Raw genomic sequence first — 19,662 nt, forward strand, 5'->3', positions numbered from 1 at the left:
CGTAGGAATTCTATGATTCGAATTCCATAACGCATTGGTGCAAATAATTATCTTTATACATCTAGCTCCACTGAAAAATCTTCCTTTTTAAACTGACATGTTCCCATTCAGGCCAGAAAATGTTAAGAAAAATGATGGCTGACAATTTCCACTGTGCGTATTGAGAAAGAAAACCAACATGGCTTGAAAGAGTCTTATTATAGACACGAGAAGTGTTGCATATCGTCACTGTTATTTCCGTCTGTGTAACATTGTCCAACTTTACCCGTCTCAGCTTACCCTCGTTTATATCTTTGTTACCTCGAGAGTCGACTATTCCCATGCACTACTGGCTGATCTCCAATATTCCAGCTTCCATAAACCTGAAGTCACCAAAACTCTGCCGCCTGCTGTCCTAGCTCGCGTCAAATCCATTTCACTTGTGACCCCTGTGTATATTGGCTCCTGGTCAAACAAATATGTGATTTTTAAAATCCCTGTCCACGTTTTCCAGCCCATCCTTGGCCTAGTCCTTCCCTACCTTCTATCCTCCAGCCCACAAGCCTCTGAGATCTTGGGCGGGATTTTCCAGCCATGCTCGCCCCAAAACTGGAAAATCCCACCCAAGGTCAATAGACCTTTGCATGATCTGCTCCCCCCACCAACCTGTGGCGGATGGGACAGGAAAATTCCCCACCCTTATCTTCTAATTCTGGCACCTTAATTCCTGATTTTAATTGTTCCACTGTGCCTTGAGGTGCGTAGGCCCTAAGCCCTGGATAGCAGGCCTGCCTACACCTCTCTACCTCTCTTCCTTCCTTTACACCTCTCACTCTTTAAAATCAACCTTTTTGATCAAGCTTTTGATTACCTGATCTGGGGTCTCTTTCAGCTAGGTCAGTCGGTAGAGCATGCGACTCTTAACCTGAGGGTCATGGGTTCAAGCCCCATGTTGGGTGCCATTGCTCAATGAGCAGGGATATGGGGAAAAGGCAAGGGAGTGGCACTAAGTCATGAGGCTTGATTGGAGAGCTGGGGCAGAAATGATGGGCCAAATGGTAGCCTTCTGTGCTGCAACAATTCTGTGATATAGCTCTGTGCCATATATCGTTTTATAGTGACTGTGAGAAGCACCTTGGGGGTGTTTTATTACATTAAAGGTGCTATATAAATATAAGTTGTTGTTATCACACTGCTGCTCGAGTCACCAGTCTCCTTCTGCAATGTGTCGGAGCTCCCCCTGATGGTCCAGTTGGTAAATGCATGGGCCAATGCTCAAGAATTTGATCACCAGGGCCGGAATTTTAACCGGCACGACCGTCACGGTGAGGCTCACAGAACGACACTCTTCATTGGCCACGGGCGGGATCTTACGAGCCTCGGGGGGGCGAGGAAGTAAAATTCCGGCACATGTCTCTGCTGAATTTGCTGATCTTGGCTACGATGCACATTAGACACTCACTGGGGTCACTTTGGCTTTAGACAGTAAACTAAAATGGGCAACATCAGGGTGGCCATCTGTTAAATACCGCTCCTAATTTTTGTTTCCACTGAGGCCATCAAAATGTTTCCACCATACGTCTCATACTTTCATCCAATGTAGAAATGACCCTTATTATAAGTAATCTTAATGCTCATTAGAAAGAGTGAGGCACTTTCTCTGATGCCCTATTCCTGATCTCTGACTGTTAATTCCTGCTAGTCGGGTAACCATGTGTGTCAAAATTGGGCTGATATAGGGTAGGCTACAGGTTAAACTGTCTTTTTAGCCATGTGATCATGGACCGAGTAGATCAGATTGTCGAGCCATTGGAGAACCTGCTCGATCCCATTCCAATGCAATCAGATGGGCTCGCTTACCGACAGGCGGTGATCAACTTTGCTGGATTACAGATTGAAGTTGACCCTTACAGTCAGGGCCAGTGAGAGTGAGAGGTTGTCTCAAGCACAGCCTTGCATCATGGTGAATCATCACATTGGCAAAAGGAAAATGCTGAACAATATCATGGATACATTGATGAGTATTACAAATAGCATGCAGAAGACCTCTTGCTATTCTGTGCCTTATACAATCTCCATAAACCTGGAGTAGGTTCACCAGCCCTGTGAAGCAGCCAGAGGCACTGCAATATAGCAATGAATTCAGGAAAGTAGGTCACTCACCTGCAGGCTGGTTTGAGTGTCCACCTGAACCCCGGGATAGTTAAGCAGAAGTCGCACCAAGTTCTCATGCCCAGACTGTGCCGCCAGGTGCAATGGTGTGTACCCTGACTGAGAACAGCAAGAAGAAAGGTTCTAGTCCCCAGGTTAACCCGTATTTCCACAACACTGACTGGTGAACAATTACTCTCCATTTTGCAATTCTCACCCGAGGGAAAACGACAAATTATAACTTCAGGGAAGAGGCACCATCTTCCTCAGGAAAGATGGCTTTATTTATCATGATTCTCGGAATAATTAAGACAATACCTCTTTGACTCAGAGCCGGTTATCCCTCACAATGAAATGGCAATTTACACCGTTCCTCCAGACTCGCCGCAGTTCTGTCGCTGAAGCTACAGTGGCCAAATCTCCAGAGATTCATCGCCATTGTTTACAGGACTTGGCGTGGTTCAAGGGTCAAGAAGCAAGAGCAACGTCAACCTGGAGCACTGGCTTGTGATATGAATCATAGAATCCTATAGTGCAGAAAGAGGCCATTCGGCCCATCGAGTCTGCACCAACCACAATCCCGCCCAGGCCCTATCCACATATCCCTACATATTTACTCACTAACCCCTCTAACCTATGCATCCCGGGACACTAAGGGGCAATTTAGAATGGACAATCAACCTAACCCGCACATCTTTGGACTGTGGGAGGAAACCGGAGCACCCGGAGGAAACCCACGCAGACACGGGGAGAATGTGCAAACTCCACACAGACAGCGACCCGAGCCAGGATTCGAACCCAGGTCCCTGGAGCTGTGAAGCAGCAGTGTTAACCACTGTGCTACCGTGCCGCCCCACCTTAGATAGCTAAAGTCTGACGTCTCTGTTCAGACTAACCTCTCCTGAATTTAAGACTAATTTAGAAACTATCGTATTTACCCCGCTGTTATTAGCTCCCACTTCCAGGAGGAAAATATAAACATGTACAAACAAGTCTAAACATGGGGATGACACAGGAAGCCCCACTCCAGCCAAATCTGGTCCAATAATTAAAGGATTTATGAGTATAATTAATTCCCTTTTTGGGTAAAAATGCATCAGGGAATGATTTGCCTTATCTTGTGAGGAGTATTTCCCAGATATGACATAAAGATGGGCTTCTCTACGTTGCACTAGTTTCCTCAGAACTCACTCCACCACACATACTCACTGAGTAAAAGAGAATGATTTACAACTAACTTTGGAACTATGTACACTCATTAACAATATGTGGCCCCTTAATTTCTATCATAGATTGATCTTTACATCCTTTATCTGAACCGAATTTAACTGAGGTGATATCCTGATCATTCCAATAAGGCGTCTTAATGAATAGGCTCATTTATAATACAGGCTTCATCCTTAGTCCAAGGTGCAGAAACATAGGCCATTCAGCCCCTTGAACCTGTTTTGAAATTGAGTGACATTATGATTGATCTATATCTTAACTCATTCCACCTACTTTGGCTCTACCCTTTTGAACCCTTGGCTAGTAAGTCTGTAGCGATCCCACACTTAAACTGGTGAATTGAGCTTAGCCTCTACTGCTTTCTAAAAACACACTTTTACAGCCCTGAGCATGAAAACTGTTTCTTAGCTTCTTACCTGGTGGCCTGGCTCTGATTTTCTTTTGTTCGTTCATGGGATGTGGGTGTCGCTGGCTAGGCCAGCAATTTTTGCCCATCCCTAATTGCTCTTGAGAAGATGTTGGTGAGCCACCTTCTTGAACTGCTGCAGTCCATGTGGCGTAGATACACCTGCAGTGCTGTTAGGGAGGGAGTTCCAGGATATTGATTCAGGGACAGTGATGGAACAACGATATATTTCCAGGTCAGGATGGTGAGTGGCTTGGAGGGAAACCTCCAGGTGGTGGTGTTCCCGGGTATCTGATGCCCATGTCCTTCTAGAGAGTACTGGTCTTAAGTTTGGAAGATGCGTTCTAATGAGCCATGGTGAGTTCCTGCAGTGCATCTTTCTTGATGGCAAACATTGCTGACACTGCGTGGTGGTGGAGGAATTAAATGTTTGTGGATGGAATGTCAATCAAGCTTTGTCCTGGATGGCATTGAGCTTCTTGAGTGTTGTTGGAGCTGCACTTATCCAGGCAAGTGGGGAGTATTCCATCACATCCCTGACCTTTGCCTTGTAAATGGTGGGTGGACTTTGGGGAATAAGAAGTTGACTTACTTGCCACAGGTTTCCTAGCCTCTGACCATCTCTTCTAGCCACAGTATTTATATGGCTAGTCCAGTTCAGTTTCTGGTCAATAGTAACCCAAGGATGTTAATAGTTGGGGATTCAGCAACAGTGATGGCGTTGATTGCCAAGAGCCGATGGTTAGGTTTTCTCTTGTTGGGATGGTCATTGCCTGGCACTTGTGTGGTGTGAATGTTACTTGTCACTTGTCAGCCTAAGCCTGGACAATGTCCACATCCTGCTGCATATGGACATGACCTGCTTCAGTGCGTGAGAAGTTGTGAATGATGCTGAACATTGTGCAATCATCAGCGAACATCCCCAACTTCTGACCTTACGATTTGTGGAAGATCATTGATGAAGCAGCTGAAGATGGTTGGGCCGAAGTTAAATTCCATTGTCTTAGACTCCCACCCAGTAGAGAAAGATTCCCTCTATCTATCGTTCCAATTCCTTAGAAAATCATAAAAATCTCTATCAAATTAACTTTCAATCTGTCAGGTGCCCTCTGAGCACCGCCCCCCCCCCCCCCCCTCCCACCCCCCCCCCCCCCCCCCCCCCCCGCCAGCCCCTGATCACTAATCTCCCGGATGTCTCTGCGTCAGCCCAAAACCCCTTCCCCACACCCTCACACCCCAATTGCTGGCGTCCCGGACGTCTCCAGGCCAGCCCCGAACACCTCCCCCATCCCCCCCATGCAATCCGCAGTCCCGATTGCCGACCCCCCCCATCCCCCTGGCAGCCCTGACCCCCCCCTCAGCCCCATACCCCCACCCCCTCCACCGATGACCAGCCCTGCTCAACTGCTTAAGCAGCGCAGCTGGGAGAATCACCCCCAACATTGCAAATTCCAGGAAAACAAGCTTAGTTTATGCAATCTCTCCCTGTCATTTAAGCCTCGGAGCCCTGGTAACATTCTGATAACAAAGCAGGTGCCTTGATTTATTTGTTCAGTGCTCCACTTTCAAGGATTTGAAATCCTAAATTGAAACAATTCCATAATATGGATTTGCTACTGAAAAATGATGCTTGGTTGATGCTGATCAGAACTGCGTTAAAAGTTAAAAAGCAGATCTTGGTAGGTATGTTTACATTTGTCGACCAGTCAGTGTTTGGTGTGAGGAGAATGTCACCTCTTATTACCTCGCTTGCTTGCTCCTTCGTTAGTTGTCCTTCGCTGGTTGTCTTTGGGGTCTCACTGCGCATGGTTGCTGGCACCTTGGTGAGAATCTCCCTCACAAAGTCCATCTGGCCAAAATGTGCGGCCACATGAAGGGCCGTGAATCCCGTCTTTAGGGAAGGAAAGGAAGTCCGATTAGATTCTGCTACAAACCTCTCTAGTTGTGTCTGCACTCACCCTGGGGAAAAGACACAGGGCATGGTCTTACCAGCCATTCACGCCACGCCCCTGATGCAGCGAGGTCGGAGGATTTGGCGCCCAGCTAAATCTCCATTCACTGCAGCAGGGTGGGGAAATCCTGCTGGCGTGAATAGCCGTCACATTCTGGCCTTAAAGTGAGAAAAACCTCAAGGTCGTAACAGCCATCAAATGCTAAAATCACTGGCAAATTACTCACATTGCTACCAGGAAGTGTGTCCCAAAATTAAAAAGATGTAGGCTGGAATTTTACACACCACGCGGGCGAGGCTCGTAGAACGGAATTCTCCGTTGGCTTTACGAGCCTCGCCCGAGCGAGATTGTAAAATCCCGGCCATAATTTTGCTTTTGAAGCGATGGGGAAACTTTATATTCAGAGTAACACACAATGGCAGTTCTGCTTTTAACTTACATTGGCTCACACATACAATACAGTATAAGTGCATTCCTGTCAGATTACTGATAGTTTGTCGCAAGCTGAATGGCTAATACGCTGATTGTAAGCAAATAAAACCCAATGGATTTATTCTCCTTTGAGCTGTTGGGGCTTTGGGGAAGCAGACATGTGTAGTTGAAGGCATCAGATCTGCCAAATTACAGCTGAACCTGTTCCCAATTAACTGCCAGCCTGCTAGAAACCCACCCCACCACTTTTATACAGCGTCAAGGGGCAGCGACTAATCCCTCCGCCCCATTCTGCTGCATTGCTGACTCAAGCTGTATAATAGCCACCACTACAACAGCGATGAGAAGACCTGCTCCAAGGTATCTCTGAGCTGCATACCTCACCAAAGAGGCAATTTTGTCAGCTGGTTGTACCGCTCTGCGGTCAATTCTTTTGTATTTGAAGTTCGAATCAGGGCTTTTGCTGCTTTTTTTTACTCAGCTTTGCACTCTAGATGTTGGCCTCCTTGTGGGAATGTCTTTATCTCATTGTTATGAAGACGAGAGCAATGAAAAAAAGGAAACAAACTCGCATTTATTTATATAGCGCTTTTCACGACCATCTCTCAAAATACTTTGCACCCAATTGAGTGTTTTTGACATGTAGCCACTGTTATAATGTAGTAAACATTCTTTCTGAATGTAGCCTGTCTCATTCTGTAAAAGTTTTATAGGTTTCTAACACATTCCCTCTCACTCTTCTAAACTCCAGTGAATATGAACCTAATCTCAGACTATGGGACTCCACACAGCATCTGTGGAGAGAGAAACACAATTAACATTTTGAATCCAAATGACCCCCCTTGCTGTGGAAGGGACATAAAGACTTAAAACGTTAACTCTGTTTCTCTCTCCACAGATGCTGCAAGACCTGCTGAGTTCATCCAGCATGTTCTGTTTTTATTTGACATTATGACTACTCGGTCAGAAGGTCAAGCTGGTTCAGCCAGCATTAAGTAAATTGGTGGATGTTGACAGAATATAGGTATTAGTCTGTGATACCAACACAACCAAGGCAGAAGGATCGAGAACCGGAGGGCACAGATTTAAGGTAATTGTCAGAAAAAGCAATGGTGACATGAGGAAAACCTTTTATATACAGCAAGTGATTAGGATCTGGGATGCACTGCGTGAGAGTGCGGTGGAGGCAGATTCAATTCAGGCATTAAAAAGGAAATTGGGCCAGTATAAGAAAAGGAAACATCTGCATGGGTACAGAGAAAAGCCGAGAGAGCGGCACTAGGTGCATTGCTCCTTCAGGGGGATAGCACAGGCATGATGGGTCGACTGGCCTCCTTCTGTGCTGTAACCATTCTATGATTCTATAATTCTATGACAATTTAACAAGTGCAAGAATTGTGAATCTATTCAGTAATAATTAATAGTCAAAATACAGTTGGTCTACATGATAGCAGCTACAAACATTTGAAGAGGTTTTGTGAGACATTTTAAAGCTGTCTCTACCCAAGTTTCAAATGTTATCTAAAATAATAGTAAACTTAACATAAATTTGAGTATTGTTGAAAAAAGAAACATGCTGTTAAATTTTTCTTTCTTCCACTCATCAGGACAGATTCGGAAGAGATTTAGTATTCTTACAAATCAGTCTCGGTGAATGCAAGGCCAAAAGCTTTGACAACAAAAGGGTTAATAATCAAAAGTTTAAAAATGACAGAAGCTGTGATTAGAAAAACTACAGGTATTGATTAAAGCTGATCCAGATAAGTGTCAAGGCTCAGTTACAAGTGAAGCTTTAGATACACAGTATGCACATAAGAATTTAATTGAATGATGTGCAGTTGCAGCTCATGTGTGTCCATTTGAACAAGGAATAATGGAAATGACAGGACATGGGAGTTTGGTATGCCATTGGTCTGGCATATAGCTATCATTGCTTGATGATATTATAATTAGGTAGACGTGCATAAGTTGTAATTGGACAACTATACCCTGATATAAACCTAATCGATAGTTGTGAATGATATAGATATAACTTTGGTGCAAATGTACATCTTTTGATTGGTATATGCTCATTTCTTGTAACTGAATCTTAACTATAAATGACTGTTAATTTCTGGATCAGGGCTCTCCCTGCTGAACCACTAATTGGAGTACTGTGGTCAGCCTGTACTAAAGTTTGTAATAAAGGCATTGTCTAAAACTCCAAGAGTCTTCATCTGGTTTTCTTAGGAATGAGAGAGTGAGGTACATTATAGCCAAATAACTGTGTTTTTCTCCCTAACAAATGGTATATCTTTTTTTCAGTAATACTCAAGTTTGGTACTTTCAAGAGACTAATAGAAATTAAAACTGGAAGAGAATATAGAATAAAGAGTCTGGCAATGTCTTTAACCTTTGTGCTGGTTATTTTAAAGGATACAGTGCCTTTCAGGGCTTCCAGAACATTGATGTGCCCACTTTTAGCAGCTAAGTGAATTGCATTCATCCCCTCCTGGTAAATGAAAAGAAATAAAAAAGTGCTCAAAATAATTATATTCAGGAAGAATAATAATCAACAAATGCAGCAAGCAAGGAAACTGCTCAATCTTATTCAACATTGTTCAGATTATTGACAATAAATTGCGGCGTGGGGCTAATTTACTGATACACTCAGTGGGGTATGATAGTCCTGAACCAGCGCTCACCAGCTGAAGTGGGAGGCGCCGTTCTGAACAGAGTGACACTGGGCCTAAAGTAGTCAGCACAATCCCCTATTGATGAACCCTCCACCAGAAGGTGATGGTTTCCTCCCACAGTCTGAAAGACGTGCTGGTTAGGTGCATTGACCCGAACATGTGCCGGACTGTGGTGACTAGGGGAATTTCATGGTAACTTCATTGCAGTGTTAATGTAAGCCTTACTTGTGACTAATAAATAAACTTTACTGAACATACGGGTAGTGGAAGAGCAAATTACACTCTATTCGTGACAATGCATAAAGAAAGAAACAAAATAACTGTGGGTTTTCAGGTATAACTCAGTAGGGTCACAGCAAGTGGAATTACGTAGAAATTGCAGATAAACAGGCCATTCAGCTCAGCTGGTCTATGATGGTGTTTATGTCCCACAGGAGCCTGTTCTCACCTTCTTTATCCAACTCTAACATTAAACATCCCTATCTTCCTTCATAAGCTTAGCTAGCTTCCTCTGAAATACGTTTATGCTATTTTACCTCAACTGCTTCACAAAATAGCAAGCTCCACACAGTGACTACTCTCTAGGTAAAGTTTCTCCTGAGTTCCTTATTGGATTCATTAGTGACTTTCTTATGTTTATTTAACCACTCCACACCCACTTCCCCATTACGAATTTTAAAGCCCCAAGCTATGGAAACATTTACTCTACATCTACCCTACCAAACCCTGTCCTGATTTTAAAGACCTCTATCAGGTTAATACGCACCGCGTTCTCGTCAGCGGCAGATGCCCCGGCCTCCAAAAGCACCTTAACAACCTCTGCATGACCACCAGCTGCAGCTAGATGCAGCGGAGAGGAGTCTTTCGTCTGAAAAAGGAAGGAGACAATTTTTAAATACAGGGAAAGCCGCTGCTAAAAAAAAAGCCCGTTTCCTGTACCACTTAGATCATCCTTTTTAGTAAATGAAGCTATTTCCTTTGATGCTCGTGAAGCGAAGAACATTCATGTTAGGAACAAAATATTTCTTTCAGAATCGAGTCCTTTCAACTCAGACAAAGCTTGACAATGAGTCGGGATGAAGGATGACGTTTATGAAAATGTGGGGTTGAGTAAACGGTGACAACAACGTACCTTTGCACAGCATCCTTCATGCAAGGAATTTTAAGGGTTAAAGAGATACAAAGAGTGGGAAGCTGGAGGAAGTTTAAGGGAGGTGACTGAAAAAATTCTAAGACCCCAATTTGCAGGAAAATGGGAGTAAATCCCACTGGTTTTTTAGCATGATTTCCAGAATGAATCTCCGACAATCAAAGCCACTGCAGAGAGACCAAACGTGTTTCCCCCTGGAAAGCAGGGGACGGGGCCTATTCCATCCGAAGGACCGGCAGTGTAGAGCTGAGTGGGCCACTGCACATGCGCCAATCTTTCAGCGCCGAGTACAGCGCATGCGCAGTGGCCCCACATTGCCGGCTTCCCGATCGCTGGCCAGCTGGACCACGCCGGGCCAGTCCCAATCTCCCCCATCCCACCACCCCACCCCCCACCCGGATGGCCAGTCCCGATCACCTCTTCGCTCTCTCTGTCTGAGATCCCTGTGCAGAGTGGCAGCAGGACCCCATGCCCCCAACCCTCACCAATCACCCCCCCCCAATAGGCCTTCCCTCCAGTGAGCCCCACACCCTCTGGCCTTGCCCCTTGCCATTGCCTGATGCCTGGTGGGCAGTGCCAAGGTGCCCCTTAGGCAGTGCCAGTTTGCCCCAGGGGACTGGCTGGCACTGCCAGGCTGGCACTGCCTGGGGGGTACCCCCTTACCAACGACTTCCTGGGGGGCCTCAATGACCTCTCTTCCCTCCAGCGGGATCCAGCCTTCTGTTCCCCATCAGTGGGGAGCAGGAGTAAACTCCGCTGGAGTGAACCACTCCAGGCGGGGCTGGGGGAGAAACGCTAACGGGCTCAGAGACTTCAATCCCAGGCATGCAAATGAAATGGAAATGCCGATTTCCATATTGTAATCATCTCTGCGTCGATTTCCGGCACGGAGCTGATTACTCTGGAAATCCTAGGCTGGGAGACGGGCGTAGGCCATGGCGCCCAGCAGGAGAATCATGCCCAAGGTGTTTTATGTCATTACGACCTGACTGCAATTTCACTTGTTGGCATAAGGCAGTGAGTTTCCTTTATACTTTCATGGCATGTGAGTGTCTTAGTTTAGTTTATGTTTAATTTATTTATTAGTGTCACAAGTAGGCTTCCATTAACACCGCCAGAAAGTTACTGTGAAAATCCCCCAGTCGCCTGTTCAGGTACATTGAGGGAGAATTTAGCATCTTTTGGACTGTGGGAAGAAACTGGAGCACCCGGAGGAAACCCACGCAGACACAGGGTGAATATGCAGATTCCACACAAGTGACCGAAGCTGGGAATCAAACCCGGGTTCATTGATACTGTGAGGCAGCAGTGCTAACTACTGTGCCACCCATGTTTGTTATCCATCCTTAACTGCCCTGGACTGAGTGGCTTGCTAGGTCATTTCAAAGGGCAATTAAGAAACAACTACATTGCTGGAGATCTGGAGTTACAATAAGGCCAGACCAAGTCAGGCCTTTGTTATAAGTAAACCAGTTGGGTTTTTACAACAATCATAAATAATTGCCATGGCATTATATATTTAAGTGGTTGCATGATTGCTTCAAGAGCTAGTCACATGATTTGATAGATATATCATTAAAGTGTTGCACAGGCTCTGGCTTAGTTTCATTTTCTACCCTGTCGAGGCATCAGCTTCAACAATAAGTCTGTTGTTATTTTGAATCTATGTATGCAAACCATGGGCCAGATTCTCCGGCCTTGCCTACAGCTGGATCTCCAGTCCCGCTGCTGTGAATGGAGATTTATCTGAGTGCCAAATTCCCCTTCTGGCTGGCAGCGGTAGCCAGGCGGACAAAACCGGAGAATTCCGGCCACACCTTTTTGTTTCTCAAAATCCACAACCCCTGACATAGTTAGGATATTACACATGGTCACTATTATTACTGGGACTAGCTTTCAATTCCAAATCTCTTGATTGAATTGAAATTCCACCCGCTGCTGTGGTGGGATTTGAACCTATGGCACCAAGGCATTAGTCTGAGTCTCTGAATTACTGGCCATGTGACATTACCGTGACACCACTGCCTCTCCTGGCAGATCTAGTGGGCGAGCAGATTAGGACTATAAGGTAAACTTTTCTGAAGAAAGATGTGCGGGTTAGGTGGATTGGCCATGCTAAATTGCCCCTTAGTGTTAGGGGGACTAGGTAGAGTAAATACATGGGGTTATGGAGAGAGGGCCTGCGTGGGATTGTGGTCGGTGCAGACTCGATGGGCCGAATGGCCTTCTTCTGCACTGTATGATTCTATGATTCGATGAAATGTGTTGGTGGAACCTGGAGCCTCAGGAATGTTCCCTGGGGCCTTGCACAGAAAGCTTTGGCCAGGTCCCTCCCTGCTAATGACCACAAGAGACCCACTCCCTACCCACCACCCACCCAGGCTGGCAATTCCCAACAACCTATGGGCCCCAAGAACTTCCACAGTTTCTTCCTGCCAGAATAGGTAGGATTTCCACTGACAGACTTCAAAAGATGTGTGGGTTAGGCTGATTGGTCATGCTAGATTGCCCCTTAGTATTAGGGGGACTAGTGGGTTAATGCATGAGGTTATAGGGATAGGGCCTGGGTGGAATTGTTGTCAGTGCAGGCTCGATGGGCTGCATGGCCTCCTTCTGCACTGTATGGATCCTATGAAAAGCCATTTTCCGGGAATCCCGCTCCATTCTCCGTCCCCTCCGCCATTCCTGCCCCCTGAAAAGGTGTGTGGAAAATCCGACCCCCCCTTCCCCGCAAATACGTTTGGCAATGCATACTGAGTTGTATGTTAATTGTAGGATTGCCTATTGCAAGAAAAGTTTCCAAAAGTGAAATCTAGTCCATCTGTTCCTTCCATTGAGCTGTTTGGGGAGTTGCTTCCTTTAAGATTATTGGTCTCCATGGGGATTAGAATAATTACAATAAAGCACAATTGACATCTCCAGAATTCGCACTGTAGCATAAGGTTCCACATCATCGTGTGTGAGCTGAATAGTAGATAGCTGTCCCCAGGGACTACATAACAGATTGGCACTGTGAATGCGGCTCGAGTTAATTAAAGCAAAACTATCACTGAGGTATATCACAGTCCATAAAATTTGAGGCACAGCTCAAATACTTCATGCTCTCAGTAACCGTGGGGTTGTATGCCCTTTATTGGTTGTGTTGAAAAGTTTAATGTGTAATTCATAGAGACAGAAGGCAGCAAGTTGCACAGAGTAAAATGATTATAGACAAAAAATAATAATTCAACAATTAAATTGCCGGCCTTGAAGGAGAAGAATCATATGGATTCAAAATGTTTTCACTCTATTTTCACTCTCCGCAGATGCTGCTAAGTTTTTCTAGCATTTTTCTGTTTTTGGATGAAATTCAGAGAGTTGGCAATTATCTCTAGCATTCATAGAAACATAGAAACGAGAAGCTTGAGTAGGCCATTCGACCCTTCGAGCCTGCTCCGCCATTCATTTTGATTATGGCTGATCATCAAATTCAATATCCTGATCCTCCCCCCTCCCCTCCATCTTCCTTGATCCCTTTCACCTCAAGAGCTATATCTAATTTCTTCTTGAAATCAGACAACGTTTCGGCCTCAATTACTTTCAAATGCGAAAGAATCAAGAACACGCTTCGTTAGCTCGGTTGAAGGGTCATCCTGACTCGAAACGTTGGCTCTATTCTCTCTCCACAGATGCTGCCAGACCTGCTGTGTTTTTCCAGCATTTTCTGTTTCTGTTTCAGATTCCAGCATCCCCAGTAATTTGTCTTCACACAAGAATATACCAAGAGTGAACCAGCCTTAAGACCAAAAGATTTTCTTATATGCCTTTAAAGTTATAATATACTGATCAGTTAGTTTCTATCTGGTACACTCAGTAGTTTATGGTCTGTTTAAATTGCTCAGAGTTTGGGGATCTCACCTTGTTCCGAGCTGTCGTGACTCCAGCTTTATTGAATTTCAGCAGCTCCTTTATTACGGCGACGCTTCCCTTTGACGCAGCGATGTGTGCGCAGGTGGACCCCTCCACGTTTGCCGAAGTCACCAATTCTGGCTTCTGTTTGAGGAAGAGCTTCACGACCTCAGAATGATCATTCTCCGCAGCCAGGTGAAGTGGCGTTTGTCCGTGCTGGCAACGGCAAGAGACAGCAAGGGAGGATAGTGAGAGCTCATGAACAAAAGAACAAAAAACAAAGAAAATTACAGCACAGGAACAGGCCCTTCACCCCTCAACCTCTGTCATTCCAGTGAGAACAAACCAAGTTTCTCTGACCTCTCCTCATAGCTAATGCCCTCCATACCAGGCAACATCCTGGTAAATCTTTTCTGTACCCTCTCCAAAGCCTCCACATCCTTCTGGTAGTGTGGCGACCAGAATTGAACACTATATTCCAAGTGCGGCCTAACTAAGGTTCTATAAAGCGGCAACATGACTTGCCAATTTTTAAACTCAATGCCCCGGCCGATAAAGGCAAGCATGCCGTATGCCTTCTTGACAACCTTCTCCACCTGTATTGCCACTTTCAGTGACCTGTGTACCTGTACACCCAGATCCCTTTGCCTATCAATACTCTTAAAGGTTCTGCCATTTACTGTATATTTCCTATCTGCATTAGGCCTTCCAAAATACATTACCTCACATTTGTGAGGAAATGTGCCTAGTGTGATCGGAGAATGCAGGCTGAAAGAGTCTCTTGGAAAAATGTGTTTTGGGGTATTGTTAACCTAAATGAAAAGCCACACTTCAAGAGACCATGAGAGGGCGAAGTGGAAAATGTCCCTCAGTGTTTACCCAGAGAACCATAGAATCCCTACAGTGCAGAAGAAGGCCATTCGGCCCATTGCGTCTGCGCTAACTCTCCGAAACAGCATCCCTTCCAGGCCCACCCCCCGCCCCTCCCCCCAACCTATTCCCGTAACCCCACGCGTTTATAATGGTTAATCCATCTAACCTACACATCTTTAGACACGAAGGGGCAATTTAGCTTGGCCAATCCCCCTAACCCGCACATCTTTGGACTGCCCAGAGAGCGTTTGGAATTTGGAACTTGCTGCCATATGGAGTAAATGAGGCATTTAGCAGAGATGCAGTTTAGGGGAAGCTATCTGCTCGGGTAAAATATAGAAGGATATGTTAATAGGGCTGGGTGAAGTAATGTAAGCGGTAACTCCTATGGAGCCTAAATACTGGCATTGCTCACTTAGAATCCCTACAGTACAGAAGGAGGCCATTCAGCCCATCGAGTCTGTACCGACCACATCCCGCCCAGGCCCTATTCCCGTAACCCCACACATTTACCCTGCTAATCCCGCTGACATTAGAGTCAATTTAGCATGGCCAATCAACCTAATCTGCATATCTATGGACTGTGGGAGGAAACCGGAACACCCGGAGGAAGCCCACACAGACACGGCGAGAACGTGCAAACTCCACCCAGACAGTGACCCGAGGTTGGAATTGAACCTGGATCCCTGGCGCTGTGAGGCAGCAGCACTAACCACTGTGCCAATGACCTGGTTATGTGTTGTAAACTTTTTTAGGAAGTGCAACAACTGATACAATTCAGAGTTGGGGCCAAGGTGCACATTTCGCGCAGATTAGGAGTTTTACCCTGATGTTTGTCACCCCCGGTGTTACATTATGCAGCACTGTCATTGGTGACCCTAAATGCACAATCAAAATGATAGAGAAGTCATTATGTTGCCCCTATTGGGTGGCACGGTGGCACAGTGGTTAGCACTGCTGCTTCACAGATCAAGGGACCCAGGTTCGATTCCCAGCTTGGGTCACTGTCTGTGTGGAGTTTGCACGTTCTCCTCGTGTCTGCGTGGGTTTCCTCCGGGTGCTCCAGTTTCCTCCCACATTCTGAAAGACGTGCTGGTTCGGTGCATTGACCCGAACAGGTGTCGGATTGTGGCGATGAGGGGAATTTCACAGTAACTTCAATGCCGTGTTAATGTAAGCCTTACCTGTGACTAATAAATAAATATAATTTACTTTTACTTTACTTTACTATTGAATCAGGAGAGCCTGATCCAGTTTTGATATTTCAATCCGTGCCAGCAGAAGAAATTCTGAAAATTCACAGGAGTGGTTCACTCATCTGGCAAAGCACCATGAGATTTCCTAGATCGATTTACAAAACTTCTGTTAGATGACATCCCCCTTTAACTCAAAGGTTTAATTTGGCACCAAGTTTTATACGGAAACATAAGCAGGCCCCATCTTCAATCCCTCATCGAGAAGCTGGCTACAATATTGGCCTCACATGACAGCAAACATTGGCCTGAATAGGAAATAGGGCCTGGGTGGGGTTGTGTTTGGTGCAGACTCGATGGGCCGAATGGCCTCATAGAAATCATAGAAACCCTACAGTACAGAAAGAGGCCATTCAGCCCATCGAGTCTGCACCGACCACAATCCCACCCAGGCCCTACCCCCATATCCCTACATATTTACCCACTAATTCCTCTAACCTGCGCATCTCAGGACACTAAGGGGCAATTTTTAGCATGGCCAATCAACCTAACCCGCACATCTTTGGACTGTGGGAGGAAACCGGAGCACCCGGAGGAAACCCACGCAGGCATGAGGTGAATGTGCAAACTCCACACAGACAGTGACCCAAGCCGGGAATTGAACGCAGGTCCCTGGAGCTGTGAAGCAGCAGTGCTAACCACTGTGCTACCGTGCCTCCTTCTGCACTGTAGGGATTCTATGATTCCATGATTCAAAAGAGAGAGCAGTGACTGCAAATCACTGCCTAGAAGTGATGTTACCCTCTGATTTCAGCTTCTCTGCCGTTTGGCCATTCACACCCTTTATTCCCTCTCTGGGCTGCCATTAGCAGTCTTTTCCCCTGGTTTCTGTGGCTATGACTCATCTTTCATTCCCTCACCCTGCAGTATAAATATCTCCCATTTTCTATGCCTTTTAGCTTTGACAAAGGGTAAGCTGGACTTGAAACGTCAGCTCTTTTCTCTCCTTATAGATGCTGTCAGACTTGCTGAGATTTTCCAGCATTTTCTCTTTTGGTTTCAGATTCCGGTATGCGCAGTAATTTGCTTTTATCCTGGAATATGTATTCTGAGTCCTGTCAGCTGATCCGCTCTTGTGCTGTACAGTACAGGGAAAAGCTTCAGTGGGACATTCTGAACACTGTACCTTGCAGTACAGTGTATAGCAGAACTAAGGAGACATGAAGTAAGGATTAGTTTATAGCAAAGGACTGGCATGTTGAGATGGCATGTTGGCCCTTGTTGCAGGGGTATCAAAGTGTAAGAATAAGGAAGTCTTGCTATAATTGGACAGTGCTTTGGAGAGACCACACTTAGTGTATGATGCATAGCATTGGACTCAAAATTTATGGAATGATATACTTGCATGGGAGATGGTACAGCAAACATTTATTATGTTGGCTCCTGGGATGTGAGAGCTCTCTAAATGTAAGAGGGACTGAGGAAGTTGAGTAAATTACTCTCTGGAGTTTGGAAGAAGAGCTGGTGATCTCATTGAAAGATACAAGGTTCTGAAGGCGGCTGACAAGATATACACTGTTTCCCCCGGTTGGGGGAATCTTGAACACGGGGCGAGTGGGGGTGAATAGTCTCAGGATAAGGGGTTGATCATTTAGGATTGAGATTAGGTGAAATTGCTTGCCTCAGAGGGTTGTGAGTTTTTTCTACCACAGAGGGTTGTGGATGCTCCATCGTCCTACTTAAGGCCGAGATGTTTGGTTTCTCTGAGAAATGGGGAGTGGGCGAGAAAGTGGAGTTGAGTCAAAAAATCAGCCGTGCTGGCAGTGAATGTTGGTGCAGGCTGGAGGTGCCGTCTGGCTGACTCCTGGTCCTATATTTGAGGGGTGGCACAGTGGTTAACACTTCTGCCTCAAGGCGCCAGGGACCTGAGTTCGATTCCCGGCCTTGGGTCACTGTCTGTGCGGAGTCTGCGTGTTCTCCCCGTGTCTGCGTGGGTTTCCTCTGGGTGCTCAGGTTTCCTCTCACAGTCCAAAGATGTGTTGGTTAGGTGCATTGGCCATGCTAAATTGCCCCTCAGTGTACCCGAACAGGCGCCGGAGTGTGGCGACTATGGGATTTTCACAATAACTTCATTGCTGTGTTAACGTAAGCCAACGCGTGACACTAATAAATAACCTTAAAACTTATATTGTATGTTGTGGTGTTAACTTACTATATCAGTGGCATTCACATCTGCCTTCATCCTAAGCAAACTGTTACAAACATCAAGCTGCCCGTTGCCCGCTGCCAGGTGTAGAGGAGTTCGCTTTGACTAAATAAATTAGAAAAAAATTATTAATTGTAAAATTGTAACTTAAATCGAAGAATGTCAAATCAGGTGACCTGCTTCACTTTCATAAAATTAAAACTTTTCAATCCTATTGTAATACTGAACCTTTCCCATCGAGGTGGGCCGGGCATGAGACCTGTTCCACCGATTCTGTCCCAGAGTTGGGCAGGAGAGACCAGCTCCTTGATTTTAGTTATCTCCCTTTGGAGAAGCACCTTATCTCACTCACTGCGTGAGATACATTATCAATGTTCTGTATCGGAGGAAATAGAGTATGAGAAGTGAACTTCTCCCTGGTGCCCGGACCAATACTGATCCCTCTCTCAACATCACTAGACATAGCCTTAATTTCATTGCTGTTTGGAGGATCATGCTGCGGACAAACTCTCTGCTATGTCTCTTACAGTAACTAAATGTTTTTTTTATTCATTTGTGGGACATGGGCCTCGCTGGCTGGCCAGAATTTATTGTCCATTCCTAGTTGTCCGAGGGCAGCTGAGAGTCAACCACATTGCTGTGGCTCTGCAGTCACATGTAGGCCAGACCAGGTAAGGACGGCAGATTTCCTTCCCTAAAGGGCATTAGTGAACAAAGTGGGTTTTTCCTGACAATTGACAATGGTTTCATGGTCATCAGAAGATTCTTAATTCCAGATTTTTTTTCATTGAATTCAAGTTCCAACACCTGCCGTGGCGGGATTAGAACCCAGAATGTTCGTTGAGTTTCTGGATTAACAGTCTAGCGATAATATCACTAGGCCATCACCTCCCCGTTTAAAAAGCTTCAATGGTTGTAAAGCCATTTGTGACATCCTGAAGATCTGAAAGAAGGGCTACGGAAGGGCAAGTTCCCTTTTTTCCTATAACTCTGCCTTGTGATTGTATAACACGGTAAGTTGAAGCATGAAGGTGGTGTATCACACTGCCTCTACTCAGACACCTCTCTGAGAGATGTGAGGTGCTTGTAACCACACAGCAGATCCAACATACCAGATGTACTAGCCATTAAGTTCAGTTGCTTTAGAATTTAGCTCTTCAGGCTGCATTTGAATGATGCTTGAAAGACCCAGAGGAGGAGGAGGCCAGCTCCGAAACGCAGAGCGTCAACCTTTAGTGAGAAAAAAAGGAGGGAACACAGGGCAAATCAGATGGGTCATCCCAAGCTTGGCCTCTCAAAGTCTAAAGATGTCCAAGATGGGATTGAGGGAAGCAAGGAATTCCACCGGTCTGGGTGCTGAATAAGATTCCATTGGAATAGCACAGTAGCCAATTCTATGACCCAAATGGGTGTGACATGACTGAAAAATACATCACCTGGTTAAAAATCAACAATTACTTTGTATCATCAAGGCAAAAATAAATGTTTTAGTTTCTGTTCATTGCTGTGTGCTTCAGGGGATAGAGGCAA

At 45.5% G+C, this 19,662-nt stretch overlaps 1 protein-coding gene across 1 annotated transcript in view; it reads right to left on the bottom strand.

Moving 5' to 3' along the window:
* The window catches only part of trpn1 (transient receptor potential cation channel, subfamily N, member 1), a 252,128-nt gene that overhangs the window by 37,231 nt on the left and 195,235 nt on the right, over positions 1–19,662 (bottom strand). Inside the window, exons 18-23 of the mRNA XM_078216993.1 lie at positions 18,139–18,237; positions 13,870–14,076; positions 9,589–9,690; positions 8,540–8,638; positions 5,508–5,654; positions 2,143–2,250 (exon numbers count right to left, since the gene is read on the bottom strand). Of these exons, the coding sequence (XP_078073119.1) occupies positions 2,143–2,250; positions 5,508–5,654; positions 8,540–8,638; positions 9,589–9,690; positions 13,870–14,076; positions 18,139–18,237 (762 nt within the window). The remainder of the gene's footprint in view (positions 1–2,142; positions 2,251–5,507; positions 5,655–8,539; positions 8,639–9,588; positions 9,691–13,869; positions 14,077–18,138; positions 18,238–19,662) is intronic.

Source organism: Mustelus asterias, chromosome 7, assembly GCF_964213995.1.
Source record: "Mustelus asterias chromosome 7, sMusAst1.hap1.1, whole genome shotgun sequence".
NCBI lineage: Eukaryota > Metazoa > Chordata > Chondrichthyes > Carcharhiniformes > Triakidae > Mustelus > Mustelus asterias.